The 12,106-nt window shown below is 47.9% G+C and overlaps 1 protein-coding gene across 1 annotated transcript in view; it reads right to left on the bottom strand.

Annotated features, from left to right (window-relative positions):
• Positions 1 to 12,106, bottom strand: part of RBM6 (RNA binding motif protein 6) — a 56,771-nt gene that overhangs the window by 7,880 nt on the left and 36,785 nt on the right. The window contains exons 7-15 of the mRNA XM_086755617.1: positions 7,962 to 8,036; positions 6,269 to 6,329; positions 5,110 to 5,178; positions 3,773 to 4,024; positions 3,115 to 3,275; positions 2,749 to 2,846; positions 2,215 to 2,257; positions 1,568 to 1,628; positions 510 to 601 (exon numbers count right to left, since the gene is read on the bottom strand). Of these exons, the coding sequence (XP_086611743.1) occupies positions 510 to 601; positions 1,568 to 1,628; positions 2,215 to 2,257; positions 2,749 to 2,846; positions 3,115 to 3,275; positions 3,773 to 4,024; positions 5,110 to 5,178; positions 6,269 to 6,329; positions 7,962 to 8,036 (912 nt within the window). The remainder of the gene's footprint in view (positions 1 to 509; positions 602 to 1,567; positions 1,629 to 2,214; positions 2,258 to 2,748; positions 2,847 to 3,114; positions 3,276 to 3,772; positions 4,025 to 5,109; positions 5,179 to 6,268; positions 6,330 to 7,961; positions 8,037 to 12,106) is intronic.

Here is a 12,106-nt window from a genome sequence, read left to right as displayed (position 1 = left end):
TGTCCTGCTCACCCAGAACATGGACATCTCCAGCATCATGAAAATAAGACGACAGTCCCAGAGAATCTCTGCTGATGGCTCTTTTTTGGAATCCTTGTAACTATTTCTGGTTGGGGTCAGGGAGTAGAGAGGCCACAGGTGAAAGCAGAGCTCTGCTGTCCATCTTTTAATAGAGAGAATCACATCTTCAGTAAAATCTACCAAGAATGCTCTGCCCATAACTTTACTCAATGAGGACGGGACCAAAAACCCTCCAAAGGAAGGGCTTCAGAGGCCAAAGAGGCAGCCAGGGTAACTGGTTCAACACACAGCTAATTGGTTCCCAGCCTCTCATTAAGCTGATATTTTGGAATGTGCATCCCTTTTACACAGGTCTGAGTAAGAGAAACAAAGCTGCCTCTTTGCTGTCCCATCCTGGCCTGTCTTCAGCATTCAGCTGCAAAATCTCTCCAGAGAAGGGCAGTTTGTAGGAACATACTATGTGCAAAGCTTCCTTCCCACGCACTCACCTGAGTCCTGGGGTCATAGTATGTCCCAGCTATGGGATCGTAGTAATTCCCAGTTTCAGGATCATAAATGTATGTGGACACATCTGATGGAGCTGAACAGAAAGACAAGAGTTAACATCTCAGTCTTCCAAAGGTAGAACTTGCCTTTTACATAGACAAAAGCATGAGCAACTATTACACTGGTGAAAGGATCAAGAGTAGGAAAGAATCCTTCTTCTCTCCTGGCAAGACAGGTATGACTATCCCACATCACTTGACCCATACCTTCTTTTCTTTAAGGAGTAAGAAGGGGGATAGGTTTTCACAGCTCTGTTTTAGGACTCTGGCAAAACTTCCACATCAAAACACACTGACAAGGGCTGTGTTGAGATCACCAGACCACAAGATTTTACTGGACAAAGATATGAAATTTAGTAATTTCCCTAAGAATGGAGTAATGAGTACCAGGCTCTGTGTCCGCCCACCTCTGTGAACAAGGAAGATTCTGTGCTCTTTCAAACAGTCTCCTGTTTAAAGCGATGACTCTCTCCACATCCTTTCCACCTGCCCCGCCCCCGTGGGTGCGTGAAAGCTCCAAGAAAGAGGAGCGAGCTGTTTCTACAGGAAAAGCCAAGGGCCTTAAGGGGAGGTCCATAATGCGAGGAATGCCTCTCATTTCCAAAGTGCTATTAAACAGAGCTCAGTGATACTACATACAAGTCAGTAAAATAACCAGGAGTGTCCTTCCAGCTACTGGCACTGCTGCATAAAGTGTATTTTCTTCTGTCTCATCTAGTGATTGCCAGGCTGATTTTATCTCATCAGTTTACCACAACATGGAAAAGCACGCAGTAAGTTTCCCTTATCTGCCTGTACTTTTGCACAGTAAGAGTAGAGAGAAACACACCATCAGATAGGAAAATGTGACTAAACAAAGCTGGCAAAGGAACTCAGAAGTGGGTGTAGCAAACAAACCCACTCTCAGCCTTTAAAAATATTTTCGGGCTGATTTCTACATGTCAGTGCCCTTTTAAGGAAGAAAAGCCTCCACAGTAGGAGTGAGGCAGAGCTTAACTTACACTGTGCTCTGGTGCGTCTCTGCGATTCGCCACCTCTCCTGTCTCTCATGCCCCTTCTGCCCTGGAGTAAGTGAACAACACAAACAGATCAGAGACTCTTTGACAAACACCATATTGCTTCACCTCCCTCTCACAGGCCCGAAGTTCAGGGAAACAGCTCATTTAGCTACTCTCAATAGGGCACAAGCAGGCGCAGCTTTTCATCTACAGAGCAACGGACAGTGTTGCAAAGCACAAAACCTCTGTAGCTTCCATGAATCTTGAAATGAGGTGCTCAGGGCAGTCCCTGCCAAAGCCTCCCACCCACTCAGGATGGGAAGATCCCTGTAGTCTAGTAACAAGCACTAGAGAAGAAACATTCGCTCCAGGAACTGACATCAGTCATCAATTAAGTCACTCTGTCAAAGCATGGTGTAGACTAATCCAGCCCAGAACTCCGTCAAGCAGCACCTGCACTCTGAGTTGCGCTTCTGTGCATGTTATAAACAGGGTTAGGGGCACAGCAGCAGCGAAGAGCACACTTGAGCATTACCATCCCATCTTCAAACACGTTGATCTTTCAGCAGCACAAAGGGAAAAAGCCAAAGTCAGGTCTACCACCCCCGGCGCTCCCCAGCTATCTCTGCAGGGAAGCCATGCAGACCTACCGGGCCATAGTAGGAGTTGTCACCGTGCTCCCCATAGTCATTCCTGTTGAGATAACGGTTACAGGCTAATGTCAGTCTGGCTTCACATTAACCTCAGTATGCTCAAAATGATCAGCAGGATCAATAAAGGCAGAAAGATTATTTTCGCTGGCCACATGTTGGATTCTGTCGGTCCCAGGAGACAGAGAGACTTTGCAGATGAGTGTCTCCACAGGAGTTATGCCCACACTCTCTGCTGTGTCTCTAAAGACAAATCTCTCCAACTGTTTCTTAAAAAGCCGAACCTATTAACTCCTTCACAATGGGATTTGATGGCTGGACAAGAGGCCATGCAATATGACAATTAACCCTATACTGCTCAATCACTGAAGCTTCTTCTAGCTCCGATGCCTTCAGCTCTCCAACATATCATTAGGTTGTAGGAACATCTGTGCTAATTCACATGCCAACTTTTAAGCACCTGCTCTGAGAACACAGCTCTAGCTTCGCAGCACTTCACACAAAGGACAATCCCCCTGCCTCATCTGTCTGTACCTTCTCCTCCCTGTAGCAAGATTCACTTCCACTGTACGTCCATCAATGCAGATCGGGGGATCCAGATTCTGCAGTATCTTTAGCAACCTCAGCGCCTCCTGTTAAAGGAAAGGGGAATTTCACGTCCATGAGAAGGAAACATAATAAGCCTGTTTCCCAGACCCAGTCTGCCTGAAAGGAAGGCTTTGTGCTTACAGGATGACCATAGCAGGACAGGAAACACAACAATTTTGTCTAATACTAGTGAAAGGTAATTAGGATGTTGCCTCACAAGTACAGCTATTTCTTCCATCTCTGTGGTTTCTCTACTTCTACAGACTACAAACGCCAACAGGGGGAGCATGTGAAAGCAAGGAAACTACTTACAGCATGGGAATCCAGTTCAATGAAGCCGTAGGTCTGCCCCATCCGGCCAGCCTTGTTCTTCATGATGCGCACGCTGGATGTGGAGAGACGCACATATGGAGCCAGCAGCCCCACAATCACTTCTGGTGGGGTGAATCGCGTGATACGCTTCAGCATAATTGCTGTGAAGCGCAATGAGGGAGGTGGCCAGGAAAGAAAAAGTAGGAAAAAAAGACAATTCAGATCTAAGTTTATTTTGACAGCACAGGTAAAACTAAACCCACTCAAAGCAACAGCATGGCTTTTTGCAGTTGAGTCTGGAAGTCACCGCTTTTTTTCTCTCCACTTTGCAAGATGCTCAGAGTACCCCTTCCAACTGCTAACCTTTCCTTCTCAGAAAACACAGCAGAAAGTAGGCTGCTCCTCAGAGGAGCTCAGTCCAGGGGAACTTCTGGCCACAGAGACTGTTGCTGCTGTACTAAGTTATCTGTACCCTCCTGAAGCCACCTTGCCCTGAATTAACTTTCCTAAAGGTAATTCACCAGCACCTTTGGAGCTTGACAGCCCACCATCACTTGATGCCATGGATTTGCACAACATAGAAACAGCCTCCAGAGGTTTTAGTGAAATGCTGCCCTTTCTGCAAGAGGAATCCAAAATTGGACCCTGTGCCACTCACTTCTGCTTCCTCCACCATCCTGTGGTGTGGCTTCCTCTGCTTCTCTCTGAGAAGGCAGCTCCTGGTGCCGGTCCACGTCCCTTCTCCTCTCCTGTGAGGGCCGCCGCTCTCGCTCTTCATCTCTCTTCCTTGGCTCCTGTTCCGGAGGCTGGCACTCCTGCTGTGGAGCAGGAACCGAGGGCTGAAGAGGCTGCTTTGGAGATTCTGGTTGTTCTGGTAACTCTTGCTCAGGTTTTTCAAGCTTTGTCTCTGCTATTAGAGAGGAGAAATGGACAGGTTCCACATACAGTGCTTCAGTATGTGTTTTTCTTCTATCTTCCAGCCACTGCAGCCTCTTAAAACAACATGCTAACCTGTTTTGCCCTTTGCACATCCCATAACTTAACACTCTGCAGACACAAGGTGTGTAAAGGACAAGCTAGATACCGCTCATCCTTCCACCACCTTGTTTCGCTCCTTTACCCGCCCTCTCCTTTCAGAGACAAAAGGCTTTTTGGCCTCCTTTTAGGACTGGCTCTTGCCTGGGCAAACGTGAATCAGGGATGGGTTTGGATATGTTCCTCCCATGTCCAGGACAACCTATAGCAGTGACATCCTTCCTATGGCTGATGTATTCTTGAACACCCACAGCTGAGCAGTACCAACTAGTAACTGGCACTCAGTCTCTACACTAGAGGAAAACCCCCATGATCACTGAGTAAAATGCATCACAATATAGTCACTTGCTTTTATCAGATGCCTACTTACCACAGATAAGGCAGATACCATGTGTAAACACCCTGCCCCCAGCCTACCTACGCAGTACAGAGAAGACAAATCCCATCAAGTTTCTGTGCTTGAAGGCCTCTGAAGGATCTGGCTTCACTTCAAAATAGATTCCTATCTGAGCTTCTAAAGCCGTTGGAAATGGAAGCCAAAGCTGTGGGGCTGCAAAGTCAGACACCACAAGCCCTACACCTGCTGATGAAGCCTCTTCCCACAAAGAGAAAGAAATGAGAGTGCAAGACTTGGCAGAGCAAAGCTTCACTCTTTCACATCCCTCAGAGCATCTACCCACTCTCATTCTGTTTGACCAGTGGACACACAACCATTTTGCACGTAAATGTTGGGAAAGGTGCACCTTGACTTGCTTGGCTGTCAGCACAGCTCATGTTGGACAGACCCACACTGATTTGTCTGCAGTTTGCAGCATGCAGAGTTTTGCCTACACTTCATGAGCAGAACCTCATGTAACATCTGCACATGAAACCAGTCTGCACAGGCAGCAGTGGAAACTGCCCATGCAACCCACACAGCCATGAGTACGACTCTGGAGATGGGGAGAGCAATTCTCTTACTGGATTCTTGCTCAGCTGATGCATCCCCTTCCTCCGAACCACCTCTGGACTCTGGGCCTCCTCTGCTCCCTGTAAAAGAGGCGTATCAAAAATTAATTTCAAGACCATCAGTCAGACAGCACACAAGAACTCACACAAAGCTCCAGTAACGACTGTATATGCCTGGAGAGTTGTTTTGTTTCACCCAGCAATTAAAGGACAGTCAGAGAGAGGTTACCTTATTACACACGTTTTCACAACCAACAAAAGCAGGTCAGTAAGAAGTGTGCACCACAGTTTGTCTTCACAGCACCTTAAATGCTCTGTTTAATTTGCTCCTCGGCAGTTCTATTACAGCCCACAGTTGTCTTGGGCCAGCTACGTAAATTTTGCCTTCAGAACACTGATGGAGGAGTCACAGTGCAAGGAAAGCACAACCTCAGGGACAGTGCTTCAGTAAATAGAGCTCTGCATCAGCAGTTATTTTAATGCCCTTCTGCCTGGGGTACGTGGGTAAGAAATGCAAAACATTAGAAGTCTGCTCCAAGATAGAGTGTCAAAACTTACAGAGTGCCTGGAATACCTGCTCGTCCAAAATAAATCAGTTCCCCAAGGGAGCACGTTTTGGCTCTTGCGCCCTCCCACCCCAAAAGCAGAGGTGCCGGTGGGGTGAGGAGAAGCTCCTGGAGGGGCAGAACTCCTTTCCATGCACTTCTTACAATCAGCAAGGCGAGTTCAGCAACTCAAATCCTGGATTGACCTCTAGTCTGAGAGCCTCCAAAGAATAACACTAAAAACATGCAGCTGCATCTCCCAGGGAAGGTGGGCTGGGGGGAAGCCATCTCACCTACGGCCAGCAGTACTGGCTCACAGTCCTGGAGGGGACAACTCCAAGGATGAAGGACAATGCCAAAGCAAGAGGAAGGAAAGGCTTCGTGCAGTAAGACACCTCTCTACCAAGCCTCACAGCGACAGAAAACTTGGTAGCAACACATCTGCATGCAACATCTTTAGTGTGGACAGGGAAAAGTGTTTGAATGAAGCACAATTAATAATTCTCCTACACAGTGCTCAGCTAGTCCACCAAGACAGATGCCACAGGGAATTCAGAAGAGAAACTTACCTGTCAAGGAAGTTGAAACTTTTAACTGATTAAGTACTGGGGACCACATATACTCACCATCTCTTGGGAGCTTGCAATAGGAGCAGGAAGATCTGTAGCCCACAGTACACACCTTACACTGCAATGGAAGATGGACAGCATGAGGAAGTCACGTTTTAAAGGCACACTCCAGGATGCCAGACTCTGCAGTGCTTTCAGAAAGTAACAGCCACAGAAAAGTTACAGTGAGAGCGTGAGAGACAGAATGGGTAATGGCAGCAGAAACCTTGGCTGAAATGGAAGGGAAATGCTCACATGGCTCATCATGGGAACAAGATTCTCACACAACTTCTGAGTACAGATTTGTTCACATCATGAAGGTACGTCACTAGTCCTTGAGATGGGACCCTTCCTCCTCTGGAGTGACACCGGACCAAAAAGGTCCATGCTAGGCACCATACTGCTAGCCACTCTGTTATTTCAAAGGATCCAAAGTCACTTTTGTATTCTCTAATCTCAACTCACTCCGAAAGCAGTGACAAAGTCCTCATCCGAGCTCACCTGTAGATACTGATATAACTTGCTGCACAGGGAGATCCATGAAGAGGTGTCTGCTAACCAAGAGGTGGAGCTGTACAGGCTCGATGGTTATCCCACCCAGAGCCACACGCCTTGTCTTCACAGCTCTCTCTGAACACAGCATTCCTAACTTCCTCTCCAAGTCCTTTGTAAACGCATTGCTTCTCTTTTGTACCATTATTCTCCCTCTTACTGAAGCCCTGCAAATGCTCTGGGGCACAAGGAAGCTCTTTCAGGCCATGCTTACGCACAGCAACAGTAGGGACATAGAGTCCAACTGCTTCTCACTGCACTGAGAGCTGTTGTGAAAGCACTGCCTGAACCTGCTGTCTCTACTCCGTCCCTGGAGCACTGCAAGCACAGACCAGGTGCCGAGCAACAGCTCTGCTGGAGCTGGAGTGCATCCAGTTAGCCTGGATGAGGGTCCTTGTAGCCCGGTGTGATACAATGGTCAAGGTGGGAGCCTAACTAGAACCGATCTCTTCCTGCCCTGCTACCATCTCTTGCTCTGCAGTCAGTGGGAACACAGACCTGCCCTTTGCTCTAGCACTCCTCCCTAGCTGACTGCAGCCAAAAATTCTGGGAGGACCACAAGAAGGGCACGGGAACAAAACTGACCCTTGGGCAACTGTGTTTCCCCAGAAATGGGCCAGTTCCAGTCTGCACTAACTGTTGTCTGGACGTGGACTCACTTCCATGCTTCCTTCCTTGCCACACTTAGTACACTCAAATCTAAATCACAGGCTCCTTGCATGGGACAGAGGGGTGGTCTGCACTGTTACACTGGTGAAAGCCCATGTGACCTGGGCAGTGAAGACATTGGGGTTACGCTCATGAACCAGAGCGAAAGCCTGTTCCATTCCTGTTGGCAGAATCAGTCTCACTTTGGTTTTTGAGGAAAAAGGATCCACACACTATTTTCCCCACGTGTTAAAGAAAACCATTGCATAGGGATGAAACTGCCCTGTGCAAAAAACACTTGCTACCTGTGTCAAAGCAACATGCACTCATAGGGGGTACCAAAAACAAGGCAGGGAAAGCCACAGACGTTTAGAAGGGGCAAGAGCTTCAGGACAGATATCACTGTTAAGGATCTTCAGCCACTGAGCAATTACCTAACGCTCCTCTCTGCGGCCACTGCCGTGAGAGCCAGCAGGGGAAGCACAGCACAGCGCTCTGATCGCATACTTACACGTTTGCAGCGCCAAAACTCTGGGCACGGAGTGTACTCAAGGGTCACTTCTTTGCCACCGATCGAAAGAGTTCCCTGTTGAGACAAGGAGGTAAATGACGAACGTGCCCAGCACACGCAGATTAATCAGAGGCAAAGAAAGGGGTTAAAGCTCTGGTTCCTAAAGGTTTGGCAAGTGAAACAGGGTGAAAGGGGGAGAAAGTCTCCCGGTTCAGTTAGCTGGAGCTTCGCCATGGAAGTGGAAGGGACACTGCCTGCGTCCTGCTCTAGCACGGGGCTACAAAGCTGTGTGCTAGCTCCAGAGGAACTTGGCAGAAGAGGCTTTGCTACCTCCAAGGAACAGCGGAGGCAGAGTAACCAGAGCATGAGAGGGAAATTGCTTTAACCTGCTTTGTCCACATGCTGGAAAGGGGCAGCTGGACAGCCTCCTCCACACCAGCCACCACCTCACGGCAGCTACTTGAGGAGGAATACAAGGAAAAATGCCACGGAGGTGAGCGAATTTTCATACTTGGGTTAGTCTTCATGTCACTTGTGACACCCTGGCTTCCCTTCAGAGAAGCATGCCAGCACGTGGCAAGGACACTGGGCCCCGCAGTCAGTGCTTGGTGGGGCTGGCCTCGGGCACCTGTGCAGCAGCAGGGAACCTCTGCTGCCTACAAAGACACACCTCTTTCAGCTCCACGCACGATGCTTTGGAGAGAGCCCAACAAATCCACAAGCTTTGCTGAAATGCAGATGGTTTAAGGGTGAAATGAAGCCATAGGTGTAAGTCCCCCAGCTCCTGCCTGGATCAGCCCACAAAAGCAGTGAGCAGCAAGGATTCCTGGTGGCTCTCACTTGCCATGGACAACAGACCGTGCCTGGGCATGCAGGTTGCAGGCCAAGCCACAAATGCACGGAGCCCTGAGACATCTCATGTCACTGGAGGCACTTCTGGCCCATTGCTGGATGGTACAGACAGATACCAGGGCACTGTAAAAGGCCCCGTGCTATTTTGGGGACCTCTGGTCAGGAGGTCAGAAGCTTCCCAGGTACTCTGACCAGTAGCCTAGTCACACAAGAGCGCCCAGAGCAAACCATGAACATGAGAAAACAAGTTCCCACAGTTATTATTCAGAACTCACAATACAACCATGCATAAACTGCTGTGCAGAATGTGAGGGAGATGCTAGGGAATATGTAAAGTAGGAGAGAAGAGGTCATGGGAGCAAATCAATCTGTGGCGGTACAACAATTCTTTAACCTCTACAAAAAATGACAGCAGAGAAAGTTGGGGATCAAAGGCACTGCTTTGTAAAGGCAGGTCCCACCACCTCCCCTCTCGACAGCCTGCTTTTTATGGACCAAAGCTGTCCTTTCCTACCAGGCCTGTATGTGTTGAACACTTCAGGGGTTTCCTCTCTGCTACACTGGTTTCCAGCATGGATTTGCCTTCACCTTACAGAAAGCTGAGCCATCCCTCAACCTTGCTGAGGGCTGGCATGCACACCCAGAGCACAGTCCTGCAACTTCAGATGCAAGGAATCTCCTCAGGGCCCATTCACAGTGGGGAATACGGCCTACTGCACATGTCTAGGAGAAGGTTTGCACCTTCTTTAAGGCATGTGAGGAAACACAAGTGAGAAAGACAGGGAAGTGGAAATCAAGGCTGCCCCACTGGGACTGTTGGTCCCTCTGACATGGACGTGCTCCCTCTCCCAGGCAGGGCACCCACCACACCACATCAGACACTCAAGAGAAGGGCAGTGCCAGGAGAGCGGGCTAGAAACGCCAGTGTCTGCCTCAGGACCCACCCAGCACAGGCAGGGAGAGAAGGCAGGGTGCACATCCTCACGAGCAGAGCTGTGGCCACCCCGTGAGCCCAGGAAAGTCCTCGGGAACAGCAGCTCCTCAGCAGGCGGTTGCAGCCCTGCCTGTGAGCTCGGGAAACAAGGACAACTAGATTTGAGGACACTTCCTCTGGTAGGGCAATACATCATACAGCCCCACCCTTCTACCAGCCGCTGAGGATAAAACTTGCCAGAAGATTATTTTTGGTTTTATGGAAGATGGTTTTTAAGTGCATGTGGTCTCTACTGCAGAGTCAGTTCTCGGAGACTGCAGGAAGTGTCACTTGCATAATTACTCCCTAATTTCCTTAACACCTTGCTGATTGCCTGCTCACTTTCCAACAAGCTCTCTTACTGATTTCTTCTTGATAAAGCCATTTTCGAGGTTGCAATCATAATTTAACACACCAAAATGAGTCCTTCATTTAGGACACACATTGTCAGGATTCACTGACTTTAAATTCCTCGTTTCCTCATTTTGTTACCAGATTCCATCCCAAATATTTTCAGAACCTTTATTTTCTCTAGTCTGTGTCACCGCTTATTCTTTTTCATCTGTATCTTCTTCCTTTTCTCTGCTAAATGTTGTGGATAATACTCTACTTTTCAGTTCCCCACTTTCAATTGAGCAAATCTTTGTGAAATCACAAAGATTTTCTGAGAATTTCAGGGAACAGTGCTACAGGAAAGAAAAAAAAAAAGAGGTAAGCCTAAGGATATGCTACATATACAGTCTGGTACCCAGACAGTGACAATCTCTTCCATATTCACACATTTTATCCTGGACCTCTCCCATCGACTCACCTGCACTATGCCTGTTTATTCTCCTTGTGGGTTTTCAACATCCTGTACTTTAGAGCAGCTTGGCCTTTTCTTTCTAAATCAGTACACTACAGAAATGTCTCTCTGGTCCTCCCAGTCAAGAACCTCCCCCTCAAAACGAGCAGTAAACACACAGTTGATTCACCAGTGAAGGGTTTAAAAGGCAGCACAGCTCTGCAGTACTAGAACACCGTGCTCTCAGCTCTAGAAATGCCTGGATTTCCAAGGGCATGAGCAGTTTCTACTGTTTTTTTTCTGAATTGACAAATTAATCAAAACAGAGCATCAGGACTTTACTGGTGAGAGCAGTGTTTCACGCTACTGGTTCGATATCTTTCAAACATTTACACAGGTTTTTTTGCTTAGAGGTCTGTTGGAGATGCAATACTGGATTCTAGTCTAAGGGATAGAATTCAGTACAAGTCATTTCAGCTACAGCTACTAAAAAATCTGCATCATCTGGAATAACAGCTGATGGCCTAGTATGTAAGTATGACTGACAGGAGACTGATCAACCGAGCAACCCCATCATGAGGTGGTTCTACAGAGCAATGCCATGAAACCGACCGTAAAGCCTGTTTGCAGAAAGCAGACGCAGCAAGTAGCAACGGCTCAAAGTCCTTCATGGAGCAGGGGCAAAACCCACAGGAATGGGTTACTTTGAGAGGGGGAACAAAAAAGGGACAACACCTTAGCCATGATATTCACAGGTGATGAAGTCCTTCCACAAGCACGTTGGAGACTGCGTGTCAGCTGGGCACAAGGCTTCGGCAACGAAGTTCTGGTTTTACTAGAGGAGTTTCCAAGCTCTTTGTCCCCAAAGGCAGTTAAATCACAAGAGAATCACTAAGAGAATATCAATAACACTAAATGGTAAATGTAACCCTAACTGTAAGAAAAAAAAAAAAACAGACCACACTCCTAGCACACATAATGTCCACTCATGAGGCTGGTTTTAAATAATCTCTAGTTTAACCCCTTCACAATCGCACTACTTTAGCAAGGAAAGAACTCACCTCCCGCTCCGAACAGAGCACAGCTAACTCAGAGGGGCAGAAGTGCAGGTAGGTGAGCACAGATTGCTTTGATCACACTTCCCAGGGAAGCGACGCAGCTCCCGACGGGGCCAGGAGACAGACTGCCGTGGGTCAGGCACGGCACGCGTTACCCACTTCAGCTGCTTATCTGTCAATTAGCATTTCCAGCTGGCATGCTGGTATTTTTCATGCTCGTTGACAGCCTTCTAATGACGACGACTGGGGGCTGAAGAGGGGGAGAACTTGCCAGAAAAGTATTGCTATGCTCTCCAAGACCAAGATAACAGAAGAATACAAATCATCAATGTCAAAGTTTTTGCTAACTGTTTCTCTAAAAAAAAATTTAGAGCATCCAAGAGTGACCTAGAAAATTTGAAACATGGAGAGCTTTCAGAGCACAGCACACTCCCTCAAATCAAACCAGGTTTCTGCTTTAACTGAATTTGGCCAAACA

The sequence above is a fragment of the Chlamydotis macqueenii genome, chromosome 10 (genome assembly GCF_036417535.1).
Source record: "Chlamydotis macqueenii isolate bChlMac1 chromosome 10, bChlMac1.mat, whole genome shotgun sequence".
NCBI classification, from domain to species: Eukaryota; Metazoa; Chordata; class Aves; order Otidiformes; family Otididae; genus Chlamydotis; species Chlamydotis macqueenii.
Note: the sequence above shows the minus strand (reverse complement) of the source record. Positions and strands in the feature narration are given on the sequence as shown.